The sequence below is a fragment of the Amia ocellicauda genome, chromosome 11, assembly GCF_036373705.1.
Source record: "Amia ocellicauda isolate fAmiCal2 chromosome 11, fAmiCal2.hap1, whole genome shotgun sequence".
NCBI lineage: Eukaryota > Metazoa > Chordata > Actinopteri > Amiiformes > Amiidae > Amia > Amia ocellicauda.
Window position 1 is genome coordinate 26469787 of NC_089860.1, and position 26555 is coordinate 26496341.

The window sequence follows — 26555 nt, forward strand, 5'->3', positions numbered from 1 at the left end:
TTATCAAACAACCGCAAATTTGGAGGAAAATCCCAGGATGTTCTGAAATACAAAGATGGCCGAGAAGAAACTAAATATGATTAAAATATTTAAGATTTATTTAAATACATCTCCTGTTGTTAATTGCCAGGGAAACTTTACAGACATTTGGATCCCAAATTCAGATATACAGATTTGGAAGATTGGCAGAATACATATAAAAAATAAACAAAATAATATAATATAGTAAACCACTTGAAATGAAACCACATAGCTTATAAATGACAATGTAAAACCTAAACAATGACAGCAAAACCCAATAAAGATGCCCTTAGAGAAAATATTCAGGCTCACTTCTGCACTGCAGCAACAATATATGTGGTTTACTATAATGTATTTAACAGACACCAGGTGCAATCTTACAAAATTAACCTGCAATCACATCTGTATCAAGTAAGTTCAATTGCTAAGCTCAATGTGTGAGTGAGCCCATCAGACAGTGGTGCAGTTATCATTAGATCCAGTTGGTGTACAAAGTTGATCGTCCAGCTTTTCCGTTCATACTGGTAATATCGCTGTGATGTTTCTGCCGGCTCAGTCCTGTGCTTGGTGTTTTGTCACAGCTGCAGTATTGCTATGTCAAAGTGCCTTGATTTTACTGTGGCTGGACTCTTTCAACCCCCTTCACCCCAAGAGTGCAACTGTTTCAGACAGAACTCGCCAACTTCCCTCGGAGGAGCCCAAAGCAGTCTTCGGGTTCCTGCTGCCAGCAGCTATACATATTTATACACATGCACAAACACACACACGCTCGCGTGCGCACACATGTATATCACTGAGGGCTAAATAAATTGTTGATTTAAAAATAACAAATATATATTACATAGAAATTGACTACACAGTCAACTCCATAGCTTGGGTAGTTTGCAAAACCTCAATCTGGCCCACAGTGCTTTCCCCTCATCATATCAGGATTTGTGGGTTGTGCTGGCTGGTATGGCACACGGACAAAAACAGAGATTTGCACCTTCGGTTTGTTCAACCGTCACCATTATTTTTAAATACATTGCAGCGCAGACGCCAAGAGAATTAAGAGCCTTGATTTCACTCAACTTTGCTCAAAATATTTATTAGCTTTTTTGTTGCATATTCGTTTTGCTTGGTTTTGTTTCAGTTTCCATAATAAAAAAATAAAAGTAAAAATATCCTTGTTGATTGATGGCTTTTACACCGGCCTTGACACACACATGGAATGCAATTGCAGAGGTCAGGAGATCTTGCAGGTCGCAGGTAGTGAATACAGTACAATTCAAGTGTGTTACTTGCAAACAAGCGCTGTTACAACAAAGATGTGACATTTCAGAAAGGCATAAAAAATCTCTACTTTAAAACTAATACAATGAGAAGACAGGGGCTATAGGCTGTATTAAGAGCAATGGTCTAGCAGTTTGGCTCATAGATACAGACAACACAAAGACTCCCCCTGCAAGATCATGTCTGACAAAGATAACCCATTACTCTGTGACTGTACAATCAATAAACGACAGTTCTAGGAATTGAACAAAAAATCCTAAAAATAATTTTGAAAGACAAGCTTTAAAAATGAATTGCTTATCAAATATGTGTTTCTTTCTGAAAGGCTGGGAACCCAGGGCTGGTGAGAATGGAGAATGAGCAATGAGGGGGATAGGAAAAGGCTGCTGGCTGTTAAACACCTTGTAAAATACTCAGGAATATGAATATAAATATGTACACCGCAGGTCCCACTCACTTTACTAAAACAATGTGTCTTTTTAAAGTTTTTAGAGACTATATATAACAGACTGCAGGGACTGGGACGTGGCAGCCATGTCCTCATCTCACCCCTCCCTCTGCAAGGAAGAATGACTGAGCTGCTTGCTTTTGGTGTGCATCTCTGAACCCCATCGAGATCTGACACTTCTCTCTGGGTCCCTGCGTAAGTCCAGGTCTTTCACACAGAACTCCTACTGCTACTATTTTGCATAGTGGTTTAAACAAGGTAGGAGGTACATGTTGGAATGCTACAAGTATCAAAGACATTGTTGGTACAAATAATAGAAAAATGTGATGGTGTGTAGATCCACAGCTCACTCTGTTTTTACAGTGTGACACAGCTGTAAATGTCAACTGATGTGTGTCCTCATGACAGGGACTGGTCTTTCATACACGCATGCATCATCAATACATGGTGTCTGCTTCGTTATTTGACAAATATGTGCGTGTGTGTGCGTGTGTGAGTGTGTTCACTTGTACATGTATAAAACAGGGCACATAAAGTGCACACTAGCACAGGAGATTACCTCAGAATTACTGAAACATGAATTTCCTACAATATACAGATTTAGCTCCTGCTTGCAAAAGAAATTTAGACGACTGTACAAGTAGAAAGCAAAAATCGACGAGGGCTAGAGAAGTATTCCAAAGAAGTAGCCTTAAAAAAATGCTTGATAAAAAAAATATACACTTTAAAAAAAATGTTTTTAAGGGCTAATTCGCCATCTCCTCTGTATGTCACTCTGAGTGTTCGGGCTGGTCTGTGCCCTGCACTGCCCTGTGCCACAGGGCAGCGAGACGGGCCGGCCCTCTCCACAGCCAGACTGCTGATGTCACAACACTTGGTAACTTGATTTGTCTGCAAACCAGCTCACCGATCCAGCAGGAAGGGAAAGGGACAGGGTTTTGTGTCCAGGAACTGAATAATTACTGATTTTCTGCATTGCACGTATCGTTTAATTTTTGGTGTCCGTGGTATAAAAAGAAGAAAAAAAAAGACAAAAAAAAAGGTAAAAAAAATAAAATAAAAATATGATGTTCTCTTTGTGCATTCTCTCTCTCTCTCGCTCTCCCAACATCTCTCCTAGTGCATCGGCCCCTTCATGCTCTTGGAGGGGTATTGCTCCATGGGCATCATGCTGAGGCAGTCAGAGGGGTTGCAGCGGCCCTCTTTCCCAGGCTGCCCTGGGTTCCCGGCAGGGCCTGGCACTCCCGGGATCCCTTGCTGACCCACTGGACCTGGGGCACCCACCTTGCCATAGCCTGGTTGACCATGGGGACCTGGGAGAGGCAGCGTGAGGGTGGAGAGAAGAGAGAGGGGGAGAGGGAGGAGTGGGATTGGGACAAGGAGAGGAAAGGAGAGGGGTTGGATAGAGGGAACCAGGTTGAGAGCAAGAGCAAGGGTTACGAGAAGAGGGGTGGAGAGAAGTATTGGAAGTGAGGACCAGAGTGCGAGGAAGCAGAGGTGGAATAGGTAAGGAGGAAGAAAGCAAGGCCAAAAAGGGAAATCAGAGTGAAAAGAAGGAGATGGAGGGAGGGAAATTAAGAGGTGGAGAAGGCGGGGAGTGAGTGGATGATGGGGGAGAATGCGACAGAGAGAGAGAGAGAGAGAGAGAGAGAGAGAGAGATGGAGAGTGCAGAAGAGTGGTGATCAGGGGACACTGAACACCTAAATGTGCCAAAAATAACCAAAACAATAGGCTGCAAAAGTTCAGGGCTCTTACCTGGGGCTCCTGGGGGTCCAATGTCTCCCATCACTCCTATTCCTTTATCTCCCTTTTCTCCCTTACTGCCAGGTGCACCTGTGGGGAGACAATACAGCAGGTAAGATATGAACTTCACCATCAGACATTTATGAAGCATCAACAGATAAGAAATGCGCTAATGATGTTCAATTGGCAATTAGTAATTAGAGGCCAGTCTACTAATAACCTGTGAATACGCCAAAGTTAATTAAGAATTTATGTACAGAACTATCTTTATTTATCCATGTATTCATATATCCATTTATTCATTTATTTCAGAGAAATGCCATGCATTGACATCATGTCAGAAGACCAGATCATGACAGACTATCGCAGACTCTTCCTTTGTGTTTGTAATGGCTGTGATTGCATCTTCCATTTTACTCACCGGGGGGTCCCATGGGGCCCTGCCGCCCCTCTCTCCCGATCTGACCTGGCATCCCTGGCATCCCTGCAGACCCCTGCCTGCCAGGGATACCGTCCTTCCCTGGGGGGCCAGGACGGCCAGGAGCTGCCACCATCTCCACAGGCAGCTGCACTCGGGACATGTAGTAGGCCATGCGCTCTGCCAGGACACAGAAGGGTGAGAGGGCATTGGGGCATTGACTGGCTGACAGGAAAGAGGGAATGCAGATTGTGTGTAGTTGCAAATATTGGCATTAGCTCCCTAGTGTCAGGGCTCTGGTTACTGTTAGGGCACCGGATTATATAGGATTGTTTAGGACAAGATGTTAGCACGGACAGAGGTTCTGATTATATTGAATTAGGGATACAGATACAGACAGAAACAGCTCCAGGGTTACTTATTAGGTTGTGTATTTACCATCAAAGATTTTCATGACTTGCTGCCTAATTAAACCCTTGATTTCTTCGTAGTTCACAATTCCCTGAAAGAAAGAAATAGACACGTCCTGAAGTTTGCTGTTGATCCTGTAGGGTTTGCAAATGCAAGTAAGGCACACCAAACAAATAATAATAATAATAATAATAATAATAATAATAATAATAATAATAATAAATAAGTAAACCCATATAACACTAATCATTCAAGAACATTCCTACGTTTTTCCAAATCCTGAACCTGATTACACCACAAGGTTTGCATGGATCATCAGGCATTGTTTGATAAAAAAAATATGAGAGTCAGGAAGACAGGGCCTGCAGGACAGAGGACCCTGAGGACAGGAGACAGACAGTTCTGATGCACTGTGCCCACTACGTCACTACCTCCCTGTCAGGGTGTTCGCCCCTGTGATGTCAGCCTTACCGCTGGCCCCGGTGATCCAGGGATGCCTGGGGTCCCAGAAGGACCTGGAGTTCCTGGAGCGCCCCTCTCTCCTCGTGGCCCCACTGGACCCATCATTCCCATCCCGGAGTCGCTTTTCAAAGAGCCGCCTGGTAACCCAGGGCGGCCGCGCTCGCCGGGGGCTCCTTTCAGTCCGGGAGTGCCTGGTTCTCCCTATGGCACAGCCACACCACACACACTTCAACCATTGCAAAGTACATAATACTCACTGCACAGTACACAATACTCGCTGCACACATTCACTGGCAGGGGTTGGCACTGGTTGAGCTGAACTGCCTCTAGTAACCCCATCATAGAGGGAACAGACAGATATTTACTCATTCTGCAGATGTCTCTATTCAAGGTAAGGACACTTACCTTCTGTCCATGCATTCCATTCTCCCCAGACTGTCCTGGACTACCCTACAGGGACAAACAAGTCACTAAGTTTAGAAACCAGCTTTGGTCTGCTGCAATGACAACACACAGATTTTAATTTCCCTGCTGTTAAGATGCAACATTCATAGATACGCCCATCCCCTGTTTTCCAGAGGCTTTTCCAGGGTTTGTATTTCGGGGGTTCACAGGAAATCTGTCCAGTGTTGTGGTCATTCCCATACAACCAGCTGATCCTCATGGTTTGCTAGCGCCCATGAACTAACACTGTACTCACATCTTTCCCTGGTGTGCCGTCGTTGCCGGGCTCTCCCTGTACAAATAAAACCAGTGAGAAACATCAGAAATGAAATGGCAGGGTGTAAATTAACCATTTTACATTAATAAATACATGATCTGAAATAAACAAATAAAAGCATGAATAAAATAATTACTACTAATAGCACATGTACTCACAGCCAGTCCTGGGTGTCCAGGGGCACCTGGCTGTCCCCCCATTCCTGGGAGGCCCCTCTCTCCATTCTGGCCTTTCTCTCCCTTTATCCCCTGTGCAGAGAGACAGAAGGCCACAGTCAGAGCCACACAGGGCCCACCACACAGCTCCCCCGCCGGAGGGAAAGGGTGAGCGATTCTGCATGACATGGACAGGACTGACCTGAGAGGACTGGCTGGAATGGCCAACTAGTTACTTGGGATGACTGTATATAACAATTCATATCTACAGTCACAGTTTTAATGATTATGACAATGTAAACAATCAATCTCAAACTTCAGTACTACTAGGATAGGATAGGTTTTTACTTTTAATTGTGTGACCTGAGGTTAATGGACTGAGAGAAATGGGGGTGGGGTTACAGTTACAGAGTAAGGTGGTGAACCACAGTAGAGAAAAATCACAGAACAGGGTCACTCACCAGTCCTGGGGACCCTGCTGGTCCTGGAGGGCCCATTGGCCCAGCTGGTCCCTATAGAAGAAACAGAGAAACAGACAAGGTGTTATAATACTGATCCTCAAAAGATCAGGATCACAGGACAGACTGCTGCCTTAAAAATACTGCAGTGCACACATCACTAATAAAGTATTTTCTCCCAGTTTTCCCAATTGTCAGACTCCTACTGCTCCTCTCCAGTAACCAGTCAGGAAGGCCAGTTATCAACAGCACTGAGAGCTGTACTAGGCATGAGGACAGAGGCATAAGAAACCATGACTTCAAGACTTTGACCTCAGTCTTCCTCCCATGACAGACAGAGAGATGGAGAGATGAACAGAAATGGACAGCTACTCACTAAGTGCCCAGGTGGTCCAGCTGGCCCTTGAGGTCCAGGGTTCCCGTGGTCACCCTGAAAACACAAGCCGGTTAGCAGTGTCAAAACATACACAAGTACAGCAGAAATGTACAACAAATTACAAAATACTAAACTGTGTGAACCACACTGTTCTGAAAATCTCAGAGAGACACTGCAAGTAGGTCATTGTGTGGTGAGGTCATAGTGTCAGCAGGTTATTTTATTTTTATTTGTAGAGGTCTGTGAGGGTGTTAGAATTCAGTTTTCACTATACAAGAATCACATGCTGTGCGGTTGAATTCCGGGTGTTGGGGGCTTAATGATCTAAGAAGATGTAGTATCAGCCCTACTTTGTTATTAAAGGTGGTTATTGGCAGCACTACAGTGAAGCTCACCTCAACGCCAGGCCTCCCAGCAGCTCCAGGTGGTCCCTGAGGCCCAGCATCGCCCTGAGAGAGAGAGGGGGAGTGATAATTTGTTCCAGTCATTACATTCACTTGTTGAACTTCTCTGAGCACCTGATGGCACTGTAAGCAGCTAACATACACACAATGCGACAGTAACAGCAACACTGGACGCTGGTTGGGCAGCAGTTACATGTAGGTTACAAGAAATATTGCTATCGCTGGTCCCTAAAGCAGACTACAACATCATCTTACTTTTTGTCCTGGGAATCCAGTGTGTCCTGTTTTGCCCTTGAATCCCTGGATGGCAAAACAAAAACATCTTTGTGAAAAAGCTTTCAAATAATTGTATGTATTGATATATGCATCTCTCTCTATATCTGTTAAATGTATGTATTTTTTTGAGAAAAGGCACATTACTACTATTGTATAAAAGTTCAACCTGATTATTAAGGGTCATCCATTTAACTTCACACGTGAATGTGAATGTCAGTAATGCTCACTTAAGACACACAACTGCAGATATATTATTTTTATTAGCAATATGAGGGTGTTCAGCCTACGTACTGGCATGCCTCGTGGACCAGCGGGACCAATCGGACCAGGCTCCCCCTGGAAAAGAGAAAACAAGTCACGATTAACAATAATAATAATATTTAAAAAGGTTATCACGGTGACACAACGCCAGCTGAGACTAGTGCTTTGTGTCGCCCACAGGGGTAGCAGCTTTAGAGGCAGGTTTAGAGAGGTCATTCCAAGAGGTGTGTTCCATGGCTTTGTGGTGTAATGGTCTGTCCGTGATGATGCAATGAAGCTGTGAAGTTCTGAAGCTGTGCTCCATAGATCTGATGATGAAGACGTTCTCTCTATGGGGTAGTGGAACACCGAAGGAACCCTCGGACCCTTTGAAGGCATGACAAAACAGCAGTGACCCAGCGCTCTAGAACCCATGAGGATGGAATATAATATGGGGGAGGCCCTTACTCTGGGTCCTGGTTTACCGTCCTTCCCGTCCATGCCCTCAATCCCAGGAGGACCCTGAGGAGATGGAGAGAGAGGAGTGACGGACACGTTTTCATTCAGAAAAAACATTTTTGAAAGAATGACAACAGAACCATCCTCTGACCCATGCACGTGTCTTCCTCAGTTACAGGTAACGTAAACCTGCCCTTCACACAAGAGCACCAAACAAGAATATGTCTCCAAAGCTTTGTTGTCCAGTGCAACATTTTTCTCCACTTTTTCAGTGTCCAAAAAAACAACAACCTCTGACTAATATTCCTACCTAGGCTGTCTCCTAGAGTCATAACTTTAAACATTCACGATTACCTTCAAGTAAATGTGGGAGAATAAATAAATCTGCTGCTCCAAATCCCTGCATTTCTCTTATTCAAGATGCAAGAAAATTATTGCAAAACATCATACATTCCTGACACCAACATGGGTTATAGTTATATTTGTCTATGCTTTACAAAGCTCTTCCTGAAATAATGTCACACAGCAAGAGAACATCTCTGTCACATGCCATGATGGACAGTCTTCCCATCATGCCGTTCACAGGATATCCTCACTCACTTGCATGCCGGGGGGACCAGCTGGGCCGGGGGGGCCTGAAGGTCCCTGGGGGCCCCTTTGTCCTTCGCTGCCCTGAGGGTTGACAGAGTCAGTCAGTCACAATGATTGGGGCTTCAGAAAACATTCAAATACAGTAAGAAGAGTAGTTGCAGTGACTGGCGTCCCGTCCTGGGTATATTCCTGCCTTGCGCCCTATGCCTGCCGGGATTGGCTCCGGCTTCTCAGCGACCCTTGCCAGGATAAGCGGTTTCAAAAATGGATGGATGGAGTAGTTGCAGTTGACAATTCATAATATAAGATGATGTTGAATTTGTATATTAAAGAGGAACATAGGAAATACCTGCACACAATAACGTCAAGGCACAAGTTAATGGATAGCTGTGGAAAACAATGCACTAGTCATTTAATACATTTTTTTGGCAGCGGGAGTCATTCAGGGAGTCTTGTTTTCACGGAAACCCACCTTCTCTCCTGAGGGTCCAGGAGATCCGGGAGAGCCTGCCTTTCCAGGGAAGCCGGGGGGGCCCTGCGGACACACACGGGCATCAGCACAGCACTCTCGGAGGGCAGAGTCACCCATAATAAGCTACATCTATACTCAAGGCTAACTAAAACGTATAGAAAAAATCACAACAGGAATCTCCTGCTCCTCTCCGTGCCTCCTGCTCCTGTCTTTCTGTCTCACATCTCTTGTAGCACAACTGCATGCAGACCGACCTTGTTAAGTAGGTTGGCAGGTCATTTATTTAATGGATGGGCCAGTTTCTAAGAAGCGCAGTGCATTTCGAAATGCATTCCCTACTTATAGTAGTGATATGTGGAAGGTGGGGAAACCACAGGGCTGAACTCAGTGAGTTACCGACTTACCGACTGGCCTGGAAATCCAGGTTGTCCTTGGAAACCCTAAAACACACAAGAAATACACATTATAAAAATGATCGCCATATTAGTAACATATTAGTAAATTGGAATTTATAATGTTTTATGCCTTGAACTGTACTGTATTTTTGCACTTTGTATTGCGCTTATATATTGTAAGTCGCCCTGGATAAGGGCGTCTGCTAAGAAATAAATAATAATAATAATAATAATAATAATAATAATAATAATAATAATAATAATAATAATAATAACAATAACCAGAGTCCTGAGTTAAGGGTGAAATATGCATTTCCATTCCTAATATTACCTAATGAAAAGATCTTACTTCACATTTCTCTCTTCTACGTGAACTAGAAGACATTTTAAATACAAGCTGCTATCAACGCTCTTACCTGATCGCCCTTCAGGCCTGGGCTCCCGGAGGGTCCATGGTCACCCTTGGGCCCCTGTGAAGTGACAAAGAAATGCTTTTCAGTCAGTGTTTCATGACAGCGCAGCTACTTTTTACATTCAATAAGGAATCCCATTCAACCGTCAATCGCCAGTGTCCGTGCAGCTGTGTGATGGGCTGAGCTCTGCAACAAAGTTGTTCATTAAAGAGAGATTTTGCACCTTTAATTATGTGCATAGGGCATTCTAAGACCATTCTTAGGCTTTACCTCCGGCACCGTGACATTTCTGTCACCGTAATCCAGCTTCTGTAGAGTGCAGCTGGCACAGCTCTTCCGCTTTCAGAAACTGCTGCACATACATGCTAGAGCACTTGTTTGGAACTTGCACACATTTATATTAAATATTTTTAGCACTGTATCTTGACTATTTTCAGTTTTTTATTTATGTATTTATGCATTTTTGAAAATGCATAGACTGTGAGCACCATTTGTGTGTGAAAACTGTAACCCTAGGCCTGGGCTGATAAAGTTAATGGGTTTCTACTCACCGCTGGTCCTGGCTGCCCCTGGTACCCTGGTGATCCTGGTGGGCCCTGAAACAGCACAGTAATTTAAACACGGGTCTGTGGAATCCGTTGCCACACTTTACAGCACTGCAGAAACATCACATTTCGTGACAAGTTACGACAGACGCAGTCATGTATTAATGGGTTTCGGTGCAATTCCTCTAGCTGGTAATTAAGGTCCTTACCGATTCGCCTTTCTGTCCCACAGTGCCTGGCTGCCCGCGCTCTCCCTTCAGACCCTGTTGTGAGTGTTGTAGGGTAGGGATGAACAGACAGAGACAGACTATGAGCATATCAGGTACGATAAATACAAACAAATGAAACTGAACACGTCCTAATTCATAATTCGCCTAAACAGATGCTGAATAACCAATCGATTGATCAATCAATGAGGAAATAAATCACATTTTCCCAGGGAAACAACCCCTGGAAGAGACGAGTGATTTTTCCAGCTTACATGTAGGCCAGGAGGTCCCATCGATCCTGGGTACCCTGGGTTCCCAGGTGGTCCCTAAAAAAGAGAGCATTACTTTAATACATTAGGGAATTAGGGGGAAATCCTTCATTGCTTTCCATAATAGGAATTATTTTTATTTTTCTCATTTTTTGTTTTGCAGTTTGTAAAAAAGAAAAACAGGATGAAATAAGAAACTTCACACTGCTAAAGGTGTAGAATTCAGTCACAGAGTATGTTCTGGTTTCATATCAAATCATCTCATTCAGCCGGGTTCAGACAGTACCCAGGGGAAACCTCAGCGGACCCTGGCCTTGGATGAAAAAACAGGCTGAAAATGATTGGCAGGTGTGTATTCTCAGTGGGACCGATCCACTACTACAGGCTCACTCACCTGCTCTCCTTTGGCCCCATCAGATCCAGGCAGGCCTCGCTCCCCCTGCTGCCCCTTTGGAAGAGAGACAAAGATTCACCCTCCAGTTCAGCTAAAGTAAAGAGGCTCAAGTGCACCTCAAGGGTTACAGACGCCCTGCTTTCCCTGACACTGACTGAGAGTGCACAGTCAAGATTTGTATGAAGAGAACAATAGAAGACATATTTGTTGTTTTGTGTCTTAATCCATCACAGATCCCATCCCAGCAGAATATATATAGTTTAGTTCTTCCGTTCAATCAAAACTTGACTATGAATTCTCTTTTTCAGTGTCTGTGGCATCTGTGTGATGCACTGACTGCATGGTATCTTACAGCGATCAAGATAAAGTAAATGCTCTTACCTCTTCCAGGCAAAAGTAATAAAGAAGGTATTTTGTATGAGAATAAATTAATAAAGGTGTTTTGAAGAATTTTGTTGGATAATCATCACTGATATTCTGTCTCTAAGTAAAAGTCAGATATTACATGCCAAAAGAATGAAAAACTTCATTAGCTTTTCTAGCAGGGTGGGGGGTGGGTGAAAAGATAAAGGAATTATTGACTTTTTCTCTCTATCCTTTTCTGCTGAATTTGTGCAGTCAAACATAATACAAATCTGAGTTAATGGTCCAGTGATATTAACATTTTATCCAGGGGACAAAAATCACTGAGGGTAATTAACTGCTCCACATAAATAACAGAACAATAACTATTGATTGCTTCTTAACTGAAGCCAAATGAGCATTTCTCCTCAGTCGATGATCAAGGTAAAGGTTTCACAAGCCTCCACAAATGCTAAAGCCAACACGAATAAAACACTTTCACCCATCTAAGAAAATATAAGTTGTTATTATGAAAAAATAAATACTGTAAAATGTTTTGATTGAGTCTCCCTTACTCAGATTTTTCCAGATTTAATTTCTCCCTTCTGACATACCCTTCTAAAATGCTAATTACAAAATGCTTGTATCGAAATTCTCAATTATTTCTGAGAGGTTTATATCAAACAGGCACTTTTTGACTCCTTCCTGACTGCCCAGATTAAATTGGGTAGAACACTCAATCACCTGCAGAAGAGCACTTTCCACGAGCAGCAAGATCACGATTCAGATTTGAGAGGAAACTTAACATAACTCAATGGCTGCTCATGTTTTAGAACGAGACCTCAAGATGTCTGAAGATGGGAAAAATGAGTATTTAAAATAAATAAAAAGAAGAAATTAACAGATTTCCATTCTTTATATTTAATTAATCTAATCAGAATTCACAGGGACATTGATCTTGGTAATTGTGATTTCAGAGGTGTTTGACTCGACTTGATGTGCACAGGGAGTGGATAACACTTGGGCGAGTCCTGTGATAGAATCCTTATGAAAAGGAATCCATTGAGAATCAGACAAAAGTTGCTATTGGGTCCAAGTATAGGACACCAGTAAGCTTTGAGGAGCTGAATAATATTAATATTAATAATGTGGTTGTCTTGCAACTTCTACCAGTGAATTACATTAATAACCAGTAATGATTTCCTATATTGAAAACAAAGTGAAGCAAACTTTCAAAGACTGTAAATCCCATAAGAGGAAAAATACAAAACAAAACAATCTCTGTTCATTCCTTCACAGTCCTTTGATATGAACTCTGAGCTCTCGGTGTGTCACACTGAGAAGTGCGTAACCCCACATACACATCAGCAGCACACGGGATTAAAAGGTGCTGATAGAGTCGGTACGATAGACAGGTGAGCCAGACAGTGCGACAGGTGGGTGCCTGGGGGCTGTAGAAGTGAGTGGATACAATTAATCACAGCACAGGGCTCAGGCAGAAAGGGGGACAGTGGAGACTCGGTTAAACAGGACAGTCGGTGGGGGGCTGCGAGTGGAGGCTTGTTGTATGTCTGGTGCCACTGGTATGTCTGTAAGGAGATGTCAGTGTCAGTGTCAGCCAGGCCAAGAACAAGTCAGTTGGATGAAATTCTGAGAATTTAATATGTAACATGTCTGTTTTCGAATGCTCTTCTGGTTGTCTATTGAAAATTCTACCAAAAACAAGTAAATGAATAACAAAGACAAGATAAAACATACAGGTATCCAGGTAAACTGAAAAAACTTAATCTGCCATTTTCAAGAAGTCTGCCGGCAGACTGAATGTTTTAAAAACTGGCCTGTCTACAGGACTCAATCCCCTTCAGACAGCATTTATGCCTGATAGATGTGGTGTACACAAAATATACACACTGTACTTGCAATGTAATACTAACATCTCTTCAATCTTACTGAACTGGCTTTAAAGTACAAATGCAACTTACATACACATATATATTTCATATTATTTTCAGTAAAAGATTGGTCTATGAGACAGAACTACAAACACATCCAATTACTGCCGATTTTCTTCACATGTTTTGCAGTCTTTGAAAGCCTGGTTCCATAACAGCAGTGAAAACATAGACTGTCCTTCAGGAACACAGCCTTTGTTTTACTCAGTGACATGAATTTTCTTCTGAAAAAGAAGCCTTTGCAAACAAATATGCCTTTATAATTGCTTTCAGAGGAAAACATTATAATATGAAAGGCCTTTGGTAGTGCTCTGAGGGCTCTCGTCCTTGGCTAGCTGGGATTGCATGGCTGGTAACTATGCTCCGGTTCCACTTCTGTAAATCGTCTGGCCTGTTTCATGCCCTCTGACACATGCAATCAAAAACCTGCTGTGAACCTTAGATATTTTGAGTGACAGGCACTGGGCTGATTGCCCGTGAGGGTCTGCTTCCCAACCTGAGTGTGAAGGGAAAGCATGTGTTTTGTTCCTGATATAAGGCACCTTAAATACTTTAGACTTAGTCTCAGTCTGTCAGTACTCAGGTGAACTAGGCTGCTGAAAGCTTCTTATAAGGAAAGGCTGCAGTTTTGATAGCATTACCCTCCTCTCCCCCACTGCCAAATACACACATCTTGTACAATTCAACCATTTGTTTTATGGGAATCAGTGAGCTGGCATTAAACACAGACCATGATGGACAAGAACTGGTACAGAGGATGATGGGAGAGAGAGAGAGATAAGGAGGGCAAGCAAAAGAGTGGAAGAACGGAGGCAGCTTACCGGTAATCCAGCGGGACCTGGAGAACCAGGGAAACCTGGAGGACCCTGGGGGGAGAAACATGGAGTGAGAGGGCAACTCTGTCAACCTGCTGGCAAAGGGGCGAGGCAGGGGCTGTACCCAGCACCTCAGGGCACATACCACGTGTGCAAGACCAAGCGCCATATTCATGTTCAAGTCTTTACCACAACATGTTTCCGTGGGCACCTGTTTTTGTTTGTTTGTTTTATTTTGTTATGTAAGGCATTGCAAAATATCCTTCATTCTACAAAATGCTACAGCGTTAGTCCGCCAAGGACCACAGGACAAGGGCTATGAACTCAGAATGGTAGAAAACATTTTCTGAGTACATCCTGGTGTGCCTGGTGCAGGGTGCCTCCCAGGCAGATACACAAGACCTTCCCTAATCTCTCGGTTGAAACAGTTGTTCTATGGAGTTTGGACCACAACAGACATGGCCCAAAGAATGGACTTTCCACTACTTTCCACTGTCCTGCTTGGTTGTAGCACGAACAAAAGGTCAAATGTCAGCCACAACTAAAAAGTAAGCACTGGACCTTCCCACTGCAAATCCTTGTTAATTACAACAGGGACGAGTCAGCAAAACTTAGGACTAGTCACACAATTAGGTGTGCTGCCACTTTTGCTTCTTCCTTCTCCTGCAGCTCTGCCATCACCAAGTCCAGGGTAACTGTGCATGAGAGGAAGGAGGAAGCAAGAGCCCAACAGCAAAGAAAAAAGAGATACTGACACTAGATGGCAGTGTAGATCTTAAATGAGAGCAATAAGAGGTATTCACACTGAAACTCATCTGTTTTGATGGCACCTAAGACTAGTCTTCTACACTTATTACATCACGTGAGTAATTTGGGAATGGGCTACAGAATTGGGGACCTCTCCCTGGATTTCACACGCTCTGCACTGGAACAAAGGGATGGGGCCTTGGCTGCTCCAGTCTGTGTGGCCCCATCTCCTCCACTGCTGTATGCATGTCAGGCATCTTATTATTTTCTTAAGTTAAACAGTATGCTGAATGTGTTGATTTTAGATTATCTGCGTTTGTTACTTGTGTTACTTGGGACTTTCATGAATATTTGTGTGCAAGCTCTCAATCTACAACGGCAAAATATTTTAGCAACTATCTATAAACAAAGAACGAAAACAATGAAACTACATCAGTTGTCACTAGAGGGCACTATGACCTAACATAGAGGGCACTGAGCTAAAGCACTTACATTAGATACTTTTGCTTTTTTCCCCTCAAGCTTGACAGTTAAGAGTGAAACTGAACATGGTTTAATGAGCAAGTCATCTGTTTAGGAATAACAAATAAAATGATACAAACTAATTAAAACTAAAATAATTAAAGTGGTAAAACACCGCTGCAGTGATTTTGTCAAGTCAAATTATTATTCCACGATGATGACACCTGGAGATAATGTCAGCTGGTGGTGGGATTAAAATCAGGAGTCAATGAAGGGTACATCAACCAGTGTTTGAACAAAGGTACTGCAGCTGTCATTCAGCTGACATGTAAGAGTCAATTAATACTTTAAAAACAACCAAATAAAACATGTACTTACAAGTGGTCCTGGGGGACCTGCAAACCCTCTCTGACCTGGGGGACCCTGTGGGAGAGATCAAGAACACGCTCTGTGTTATTTGGGGCTGATAGGGATGCCATTTGAGGAAGTCTAACAGACAGGGGGTATATGTAGGTGCTGAAGGTTACAGAGGTTTTTTGGGGGCAGTACATATCAGTAACAGTTACATGGAATGTGTTACAATGTGCTGTAGCACACAGAAAAAATCCCTGACAGGATACAACAATAGTTCTGTTAAAAATAAATAAAAGAATGAATGTAAACAGGTGGCAAAGCCTGGCAAAGGAGGCTACATTATAACAATTGTAAAATGATGATGATAGATAACTATAAATATAATAATAATCCCACCCCCAAATAACCATATTGCCCCCACCCTCACCTGCTCTCCCTTCTCTCCCTGAAGTCCGGGGATCCCGGGTGTCCCTGGCACCGCCAGGCAGGGCCCACCCGTATTGCTGTTGTCCCCCTGAAACAGTGTTAAAAATTCACAGGTTAATGGAACAGAGAAAGTGAAGGAAGAACGAGGAGGGACCCAGTCAGGGGGCCGGGAACAGAGACCTGGACATGGCGAGAGACGTAAGAAACTCCACCTACCCTAGCTTCCTCTTTCTGCAGCCTCTCGAAGCACTGCCAAGGCAAAACAGAACACGGACCAAGTCAGACACGAGGAGTAGCACCCATGAGTTCATTCAGTGTGTTTCATTCCTCTTCCTTCCTCGCTACAAAATGCCACCCAACTCCTCGCTGCCCACATCGTCCTCTTCTCTAGCTTCTTTATTGCTAATGTCTCTCTCAAATTCAGATTCAATTTCTAAAAAGCTTAACTGGCACGAGCACCCATTCCCTCCTCCATCTCGGTCGATCAGTTCCCCACCCTGTTCTTCTCCCCCCTCACCCTCTCTTATCTGTTTACATTGATCCATATCCCGCAGGATTGTGACAAAAGCAGCAAGGACACAGTGGAAATCTGGTCCCTAAGTTGAAACATAAAGCCTCTATTATGTATTTAGCGGTATCCTGTTAGTTCATGATTAAGCACTCTCATCAAAATCAATTCACAGCGTATACGCACGAAGTGTCTCAAGGCGCTTCTCGGAATGAGAATTAAACCAAAAACAAAACCACCAAAACACACAAAAACACGACGTGGTGTGCAGAGCTCACATTCTGGCAGTCGTCCGCGACTCCCGTCCCAGGCTGTCCCTGCTCCCCCTTCTCCCCCTTGACCCCCGTAACCCCGGGAACCCCCGGCAGCCCCTGGGAGCAGTCGCCACATAGATCCTGAGGGAGAGAAAACTCATCCATCTGCAACTCCTCAACCAAGTCAAATTGAGGGGATAAGAAACAAGCAAACAGAGAGAGAAATGAGGAATGGAGGAGGGAGAAACACTGGGTGTAGGAGGCCAAGATGCAAGAAGAAGATGAATGAGAGGTCACCACAATGTCATTGGACACTGCCCCATGCACAGGCAAGGACTGCTACTGGGCTCCAGAACTCCCTAAAATTGAATTTTGATAGAATGTTAATTTGGTTCACATTCATGCACTTTCCAAATTCAATTTTGACTTACTTTTATAAGGTAATCATAATTAAGAATAAAAGGTAATAACTGGGACCTGAGAAGTAATACAGAAAAAACAGACAAAAAAGAAACAAACGAGAGGATAATTGAAAGAGGAGAGAGTGAAACAGGCAGAGGGGAGGCTACAGGACTCTCATCCGGGATTTAGTTTCAGGTGGCAGTGGAAGGGGGTCCCAGCTCTGCGGTTACGACACGTTCTGAACAAACCGGCACACTCCGCGCGTGTCGTCCCTGGGTCCTCACCTTCAGAGCGGAGTCTGCGAGCGGCGGCAGTGGGGGCTGCGGGGAAAGAGGGCGGCAGTGAGAGAGAGCGGAGACTGAGGGGGCGGTGGGGGTCAGCGGAGCAAAGACATGCTCAGACCCCCTCTGCAACAGACTGACAGTAACACTGGAGGACAGACTAATGCTACGTCTGCATATGAGATGTATATTTGCACATTCAGTTTAATAAGATATCATTGGTTTCTATGACGTGAGAGTCTAAAGTTTACACCCCCCACACCTAATTTCACCTACGTATACAAACTCTTCACTATTTTATTATTAACAATATTTATGACACTATATATTTTTTTTCTCCCACCCTCGTTAGATACTGATCTGGGAGAAACAGGCGATCAGATAACACCATGGCAGCGTGTGCCTTCCAAAGCAGTTTGAGTATTCGGGTGCTGTGTGCCAGGAGTGGGACAGGACAACACTGACTGAAACGACTGACAGTCGCCATGGGGAAGATGCTGCAAGAGTTTGATCAGCAAATTCTGAAAATTAAATAAATAAACTGATTCATGTAGTGACAGAGAAAGAGAGAGTGAGAGAGAGAAAGAGAGAGAGAGACCTAAACAATTACCACATGAAGGATCGTCTCTTTTCTCTTGCCAGTCGTTGAGTCAGTTTCCCTGCCAGACAGTGCTGATTAATCAACTCAAACTCTTGCAGCTCAGCTCAGTGTTGTTCTCTACACCTCTCCCACACAACATCCTCTCGATAGTAAAATAAATGAATGCTTTGTGCAGCTGTCCTTTCAACCTTAGCTGAAGCTAGCTAGCAGATCAGCACTCGCCATAGGATCCCATTAGGGGGCAGTGTTGAGCATCACTATGTGGACCATTCAATTTTTATCCACCCCCGACCCCACCCCTAAATAGATAAGCAGGTTATACATCTGTAAATCTAAAAACAGAAAAATGAAGGCATACACAAGTAGAACGATCTCTCCTTCCCCAACATCACTGCATTGTTAATAAGAAACAACACTGCCTGAGAAGATAGTGTCAGTTCTGGGGTGTCCCTAATGTTGATTATTATGAAGCAATCATCCAATCACCCATTCACCCACCCTTCCCCTTCCCCTTCGCCCACCCGCCCTCCCAATCCCTTGCCTTGCCCCCTCCCCCATCCCCTGCTCCAAGGCCACTGAAGGAGAGACCAGTGATGTCTGATCAGCTGGTCTGGTGGTTAGCGATCCTGGATCTGTTCAAACATGCAGTGAGGGAGCAGAGAGCACAGTTTTTCAACGACTGTTAAAAAAACTGAAAACATTTTAAAAAAGGGAGGGAGAAAAAGGGAAACGGAACACAACAAGCTGTTTAAGTCAATTCAGTTTGACATGTCAGGTTTACCTACTTATTTAGTTTATTGTATTTAAGCAGAAGATTGTGGTTGGAATGAAAATAACTGAACATTATGGAATGGCGTTTTACATTCAGGATGAGGTTTACTGTTCATCAGAAAGCTGCTGTAAAGTAACTGTCTATCAGGAGTTATCCTGTGTTAATGGAGCCACCAGTCTACAACAACCTGGCCATAACTTTGACTATTTAAACATTTTCGCAATAAGACCATTCTCAAGATGTATATGTATATATAGGGATTACAGATGAGCCATGAATTTCTTTCCCCTGCTTCAACTTAACTTGACATGTTTGTATCATACAAATATACAGCTCTGGAAAAAATTAAGAGACCACTTAACATTGATTTCTGAACTTTCCAGAGCTGTATGTATTGTCGTTATACACTCACCTAAAGGATTATTAGGAACACCATACTAATACTGTGTTTGACCCCCTTTCGCCTTCAGAACTGCCTTAATTCTACGTGGCATTGATTCAACAAGGTGCTGAAAGCATTCTTTAGAAATGTTGGCCCATATTGATAGGATAGCATCTTGCAGTTGATGGAGATTTGTGGGATGCACATCCAGGGCACGAAGCTCCCGTTCCACCACATCCCAAAGATGCTCTATTGGGTTGAGATCTGGTGACTGTGGGGGCCAGTTTAGTACAGTGAACTCATTGTCATGTTCAAGAAACCAATTTGAAATGATTCGACCTTTGTGACATGGTGCATTATCCTGCTAGAAGTAGCCATCAGAGGATGGGTACATGGTGGTCATAAAGGGATGGACATGGTCAGAAACAATGCTCAGGTAGGCCATGGCATTTAAACGATTCCCAATTGCCACTAAGGGGCCTAAAGTGTGCCAAGAAAACATCCCCCACACCATTACACCACCACCAGCAGCCTGCACAGTGGTAACAAGGCATGATGGATCCATGTTCTCATTCTGTTTATGCCAAATTCTGACTCTACCATCTGAATGTCTCAACAGAAATCGAGACTCATCAGACCAGGCAACATTTTTCCAGTCTTCAACTGTCCAATTTTGGTGAGCTTGTGCAAATTGTAGCCTCTTTTTCCTATTTGTAGTGGAGATGAGTGGTACCCGGTGGGGTCTTCTGCTGTTGTAGCCCATCCGCCTCAAGGTTGTACGTGTTGTGGCTTCACAAATGCTTTGCTGCATACCTCGGTTGTAACGAGTGGTTATTTCAGTCAAAGTTGCTCTTCTATCAGCTTGAATCAGTCGGCCCATTCTCCTCTGACCTCTAGCATCAACAAGGCATTTTCGCCCACAGGACTGCCGCATACTGGATGTTTTTCCCTTTTCACACCATTCTTTGTAAACCCTAGAAATGGTTGTGCGTGAAAATCCCAGTAACTGAGCAGATTGTGAAATACTCAGACCGGCCCGTCTGGCACCAACAACCATGCCACGCTCAAAATTGCTTAAATCACCTTTCTTTCCCATTCAGACATTCAGTTTGGAGTTCAGGAGATTGTATTGACCAGGACCACACCCCTAAATGCATTGAAGCAACTGCCATGTGATTTGTCGGTTAGATAATTGCATTAATGAGAAACTGAACAGGTGTTCCTAATAATCCTTTAGGTGAGTGTATAACAGATATGAATTTGGTTGTGATTTCATATTCTTATCTCTTTTGCTTCATATTTCAAAGAGGCTACACAGCTTTGGCACTTCCCAATCATTTCATTGCGAAGTATTTTAATTATTGAAGTGATATTCAGCAGCAGGAGCATTTAAGTAATTAAAGGTCAATTAAGCAATGAACATTGTAACAAGATCGAAGTGCTGCTGTAGAAAAGAGTAGAAGTGCCAAGCTGCAATACCTGTCAATTAAAAGATACATACATTACTCTTAATTGCATCTATAGGGTTCTTGTGGAGCTGTCAGGAAATCATTGTTAATGAGATCATTGGAAGTGTTTTAGTCAGCAAAAAACAGAATGGCAAACATCTCCGAGATCTGTAATCCAAGGTGTTCTCAAAGGGAATGGTCTCATTGCAATTATATGTCAATGATAAGTCATTTTTGTGACTTCATTTTTATTTCGCTTTTCATTTTTTGGTTGATTATTGGTTTACTTTAAGATTGTATGTATGTATTTATTTATTTATTTATTTATTTATTTATATATTTCCATTAACTACACAAATAAGGCACTTTATTATTGGCAGAATGGTTTTGTCTGTGGATATGAATGTTTTGGTGGTTAGGATTTTTGATGTTTCTTTTTTGTTTTTGTTGACTTTTTATGAATTAGGTACCTGATCAAGTTTATTATTTTAAAGCCATTGACATATAACTGACCCTTGGCTGTGTCCTCTTTGCACTGAAAAGGGGGCTGTGGTTTAAGACAATATGCATTAGTGGCTCACTGGGACTCAGTCTGCTGTTGCTTAGTCCTCACATTTTGACCCTCAATTTGGCTTCAAAACAGTTTGAACACAGTTCAACAGTACTACAGATTTACCAAGGTTTTAGGGGACATCCACAACTTGTTATAGATACAATGGTTTGTGGAGTCCCACTCTACAGCCCTGAAGCCACAGTGTGCCACTGCAATCACAGCCCTGCCTGCCCTGCCCTGCATTGCATCTGCTAGCCAATGAGAAAGCAGCACTTCCACTGGCTCCACCCTCTCTGGTTACTTACTAATTGTCCGGGAAGACCCGGATTTCCAGGAAAGCCATCGTTTCCAGGGATACCCTGAAAGAAGGAACTGAGGTTCAATGGGTTTGATCGGCTGCTATGGTCAGTCCTACATCAATTTAGTGATTTGAGCTAATCCAGGCTAATTTAATAAGCCGCTGTTAGCAGAAACTCAAAAGCGGCCACAGAGAAACAGACCTGCCATGGTCACTGTCACTGTCCTGGTATTAATGCATTTTCTTCTTTTTTTAATGAATATTTACAAGTTATTCTCATTTTATTATTTATTATTTATTCGCAGTTTTTTTTTGAAGTTTTTAAACCAATGGGAAGTCCAACACAATACCAGGTTAAAAAACAAGCAGCGCTCACTGTGTCCCAAAGCCACACCAAACACCCAGGCACTGACAACCATTCAGTAAGAAAAAGAGCAACTAAACACATGGGTACAAAACAGAAATACATCACTGACGAGAGGATTTTGATATTGTGTATGTGAAAAAGGGCTGTGCAGACCAAACACAGTGAGCTCGACCTGTTTTTTAAAGAGACGAGGCTGTCAAGGAGAGAGTCTCGCTTGCAGTGGAAGTACAGGATATCATTATCTTCGGGGGGGAAATTTAAATTCAGCCTTGTGTTTTCCTGCTGCCTGCTGACCCTCTGTCATTCTTTTACATTATTTGTTTTGTTTTGCTTTTTCTTCTGTATCCTCAGACACTCCCTTCAAATGGTCCCACAGGACAGTGAGAGAAAGGTGACTTTTTATTACAAGCACATTTCATGGAGTACAAGTACCTCCAGGTCTACACAGTACAGTGCGTTCTCAGGTTAGGCGTAACTGGATATCCTCCAGTCCCAGCAGCTATGCACAGGAACACTACTCAGTGCTGTTAGTGTGTTTTTTAAGCAAGGCTATTTACAACACCAAAAGCCCTATTTTATTTCTCCCTAATTAGTTAAACCAGCACAGTGTGATTAATTGCCTTTAATCCTGAAGCCAGATTGTGCAACAATTGTGAGCAAAACAATTAATGAATAAAAAAAAAGTTATGAACATTGACATGTTTACAAGATTAATATTTTGTTCTATGAATCTTAACACGAAAGCAATTACTTTTTTTATTATTGCATTTTAGTTGTATTTAAATGTATATCATTTTTTAAGATGTATTCATTATTGTGGTTAATTTTATTTAATTTTTATCAAAGCTATACTGTTTAGTTTGGCTGTGGCAAGTTCCCACAGAAGCCCATGCACACCAGCAACATGCCAGAGGATAGAGAAAGTGAAGCAGGTCTACAGCTCGATCTAGCCCATCCCAGGATGCGAAAGGTTGAAGGTCAGACAGGGTGTCTCTTACCTGCGGGCCTGGATTGCCAATAAAACCCTGGGGTCCTGGGGGGCCGGGGGGGCCAGGGGGGCCAGGGGGGCCCTGAAACAGATAGACAGATTGAGGTCATAAAGAGGAAACATATTACATCTCATCTCATTTGTGTGCTCATATGGACATACTGCACACTAAGCAGTTTCTCATAGAGCACACAGGAGCTCCAGACCAGTATTAGTTTAACAAATACCACAAGGTATCGATGGAGCTAAGTGTACAGTGTGAATGGGTTTATGACATGCAGGCGTTTGCAATGCTTCAGTTCCATGCTATATAAATCCTGTGAAAACAGAGCAGAATTTGAATGGGGTGAAGCAATCCACACTGCAGACGGACACGCGTGTTAAATAGGTAGATTGACAGATACAAGGAGGGCTTTTTAGTCAGGCTGCGTGTCAGACAACAGTTACACAGATGAACAGACAAGAGAAGAACAGAAGAACTGATTACACCGCAGAGATGGGGTCAGCTCCTTTTCGTTCAATTCCACTTCGACCCGAATGCATTCTAGTCACTCCCCGTTGCCATACTGTAGCCCCAGATATTTCTCCTTTTCGATTTATGATTTACGATTCCAGCTCCAGGACTGGAACCCAAATGGAATGGAGTTGGAACTGACCCCTAACTCTGATGCATCGATGAGGGAAGAGTAAAGTGGAATTGATTCAGACCTGAGGTCCGGGATGCCAAATATTCCCATTGACCAATGTTCCAGGAGCGCCCTGTGGGGGAAGAGAAACCATCTTCAATTGACTCTGTATTTTATTTTATTTTTTAATCTTTCGGGACTAGAAATGTCTCTGATTAAGGCTGGCAAAGTGACAGATCTCTTCTGATCACATTGTGCATTGCTTAAATATTCAATGCTAAGCGGCAAGATATTTTAAATTCTACTTTTTACATTTTCTCGCCACACAAGAATCCCACAGGGTACAGGATTTGAGAGACTGCATTCTGCTTTGAAGGAACATAAACCACAGGCCCTGGGGACTGTAGCTTCACTGGGAATTGGGAATTGGGAATGGGATATATTTTTTTTTAAATTTACTTTTTTGCTCATTTCATGTCATCTCAGCAGGGATGTCGTAACTGACTGAGAGTGGATGGATCCTCCAAAAATAAAAATAAAATGGGTGTCACACATTGGCAGATGAAGTAAAAAAGTTTAAAAAATAATAATTTAAAAAGTAGTGTGCTGGTAACTTCTGTTTTCATTATCGACTTCCTGGTGAGCTTTGAAACTTAGACGTTATAGGACCGCAACTGTCACTTTCAAGATGCCAGCTGTCTTTGTTTCGTTCCTGCTGCAACGTGGCTCCAGCCTGGGAGAAACTGCTGCTTGAAGTCATATCATAAATTAGTAACCCATTGCCAGAGTTGTCTGCAATCACGCTGGTCAAATACCCAACACGTTCCAGTCCAATCCAGTCCAGTCCAGGCATAGGCGCTTCCATGACATTGTGTCTCAGAGGAAATAGCTTCATCAGCTCTTGCACCTGCCGTCAAATGGGCAAAACACTCGTGCAACAACGCAAGCTGATGAACCCCCTTGATTGCCCTGGAGTTACAGCAATTCACTCTCTGCCAGCTGTGAATGTTGTTTGTTTGTCCCTCTCTTGCCTCTGAAGGTGGCAAACCTGTGGTTAAAGACCTCAACGTACATGAACCTGGTATGGAAGGATGATATCTAGATGTAGTTCACAAATAAATACGTTAAATAAAAAGTACCTAAATTAATAAGCAGTCAAGTTAGTAAGCAGGCTTGATGTGTATGAGATGGATCCCCATTCGCAGCGAATATTAATAAATCATTGCAACATTCCCAACTGGATGAAGCCTTGGTGTTCCTCGCCTGGCTGCCTCGTCCCAGGCGCAGTGCTATGATGGTGTATTTGGTGTAACTACAACCGGTGTGCGACAGTCTGAAGGGTGGCATCAGTATTCCAGCTGCAGTGCAGTCTGAAGAGCCGTGGCGTTACGGTGCAGGAGAGCATGCAGCTCATCCTGGGAGATATGGCACGGCTCTCAGACTGCACTGCAATGGGAGCCGAGGCCCCTCCACAAGCCAGACCATGTGTACGGTGTTCGTTGGCACTCACTGGCTTCCCGGAGTTGGTGAAGGTAGGGGCCTGGCAGTTACACTCCCCTGGATCTCCCTGAGGAATGCAAAACACAGGCCTGAGACACTCCCACACTGGCAATGACAATGAACTGCAATTAACTAAACAATATAGTGACAATGGTTCTGGACTGTGAGACTGTAAAATACTGTAAACAAGAAACAAGGGCTAGATTATTATATGTTTATGTATATATGTATTTACATTGTTTACTTGTTTATTTTTTACATTAATTTAAGATGTTCTGTTTCAATGCACACTTGCAAAATACATAGATATAATATCACATCCAATGACTTTAATTACAGCACAGTTTGAAGCATTCAGTGACATTGAAATATTAACCAATATATCAGAGGGACAGAGGGCAGCGCAGCAGATTTATTTTCGGCAATATTAAAGTCTACACATTATAAGTGAGCAATTACATAAACTGCACTTGTCACCCCCTCCGCTAAGTTAAACTTTTGTTATCATTGACTCAAAATCCCTGCGGCAGCCTTCACACTGTTTAAAACCATCCGATTGCCATCTGTTCAGCGATTTTGAAACAAAGTATTCGTCTAATCCCTGCTTTAAAACAGACTTACCTTGTCCCCTTTGGGCCCACTTGTTCCCTGAAACAAAACAAGAAAACTTTGTCATTCTTTTCCCATTTTAATTTTATTTATTTATTTACAGATTTGATACAGAACTGTCTGATAGCCGATTGAATGAATGGGGAGGTTTTAATAAAAGCAGATAGACTGCCACCGTCCTGATAAATATTCAGTCCTATCTCACAAAACTCAAATATAATTTATTAGCATGCATATTGTGAGTAGTGCAGAGCTCAGATCCACTGTATTTTTAGTCTGCCTGCCTGTACCGCTATATACCTCACTGCTTCAGACAGAAATGCTCTTTATATATCTAGGAGATGTTGACAACAGGGCCTGAATTGCACACTTCAACATCCATATTGATGCAGGGCCAGCGCTAAGGGCACTGTGATGCCAGGGGGAGCAGGGCTGTACTCACCGGGTGCCCGTCCTCCCCAGGAATCCCATGTTGGCCAGGAATACCATCCTTACCCTGCAAAACACAACCCCACCAAGTCAGTCAGAGCAATGTGCTGAATTTACAAAGACACATACAAACACACGTGCACAAATGTGTGGGTACATACATACACATGACAGATCCCCCATGAATCTGTGGCTCCCTTGTTTCCTTCATCCCTCAACCACTTTAATAGTCTCTCCACACACTCACCCCCCCAACCACTGCCCCCATCTCCCTCATTCACCTCCC

At 43.2% G+C, this 26555-nt stretch overlaps 1 protein-coding gene across 4 annotated transcripts in view; it reads right to left on the reverse strand.

The window, feature by feature from the left end:
• Positions 1 to 75: 75 nt before the first annotated feature.
• Positions 76 to 26555, reverse strand: part of col16a1 (collagen, type XVI, alpha 1) — a 66591-nt gene continuing 40111 nt past the window's right edge. Inside the window, exons 39-72 of one of the 4 annotated variants that reach the window (XM_066717229.1) lie at positions 26283 to 26336; positions 25853 to 25879; positions 25242 to 25298; positions 23814 to 23864; positions 23116 to 23187; positions 21758 to 21811; positions 17700 to 17735; positions 17038 to 17154; positions 16468 to 16500; positions 16253 to 16339; positions 15850 to 15894; positions 14269 to 14313; positions 11154 to 11207; positions 10763 to 10816; positions 10491 to 10544; positions 10288 to 10332; positions 9740 to 9793; positions 9333 to 9368; positions 8929 to 8991; positions 8466 to 8537; positions 7875 to 7928; positions 7458 to 7502; positions 7146 to 7190; positions 6882 to 6935; positions 6487 to 6540; positions 6114 to 6164; positions 5656 to 5745; positions 5477 to 5512; positions 5182 to 5226; positions 4786 to 4977; positions 4342 to 4405; positions 3907 to 4083; positions 3498 to 3575; positions 76 to 3054 (exon numbers count right to left, since the gene is read on the reverse strand). In XM_066717229.1, the coding sequence (XP_066573326.1) occupies positions 2858 to 3054; positions 3498 to 3575; positions 3907 to 4083; positions 4342 to 4405; positions 4786 to 4977; positions 5182 to 5226; positions 5477 to 5512; positions 5656 to 5745; positions 6114 to 6164; positions 6487 to 6540; positions 6882 to 6935; positions 7146 to 7190; positions 7458 to 7502; positions 7875 to 7928; positions 8466 to 8537; positions 8929 to 8991; positions 9333 to 9368; positions 9740 to 9793; positions 10288 to 10332; positions 10491 to 10544; positions 10763 to 10816; positions 11154 to 11207; positions 14269 to 14313; positions 15850 to 15894; positions 16253 to 16339; positions 16468 to 16500; positions 17038 to 17154; positions 17700 to 17735; positions 21758 to 21811; positions 23116 to 23187; positions 23814 to 23864; positions 25242 to 25298; positions 25853 to 25879; positions 26283 to 26336 (2292 nt within the window). In that variant the 3' untranslated portion in view covers positions 76 to 2857. Of the gene's footprint in view, positions 3055 to 3497; positions 3576 to 3906; positions 4084 to 4341; positions 4406 to 4785; positions 4978 to 5181; positions 5227 to 5476; positions 5513 to 5655; positions 5746 to 6113; positions 6165 to 6486; positions 6541 to 6881; positions 6936 to 7145; positions 7191 to 7457; positions 7503 to 7874; positions 7929 to 8465; positions 8538 to 8928; positions 8992 to 9332; positions 9369 to 9739; positions 9794 to 10287; positions 10333 to 10490; positions 10545 to 10762; positions 10817 to 11153; positions 11208 to 14268; positions 14314 to 15849; positions 15895 to 16252; positions 16340 to 16467; positions 16501 to 17037; positions 17155 to 17663; positions 17736 to 21757; positions 21812 to 23115; positions 23188 to 23813; positions 23865 to 25241; positions 25299 to 25852; positions 25880 to 26282; positions 26337 to 26555 lie in introns of all 4 variants that reach the window. The other 3 variants (XM_066717228.1, XM_066717231.1, XM_066717230.1) reach the window with 3 other exon arrangements.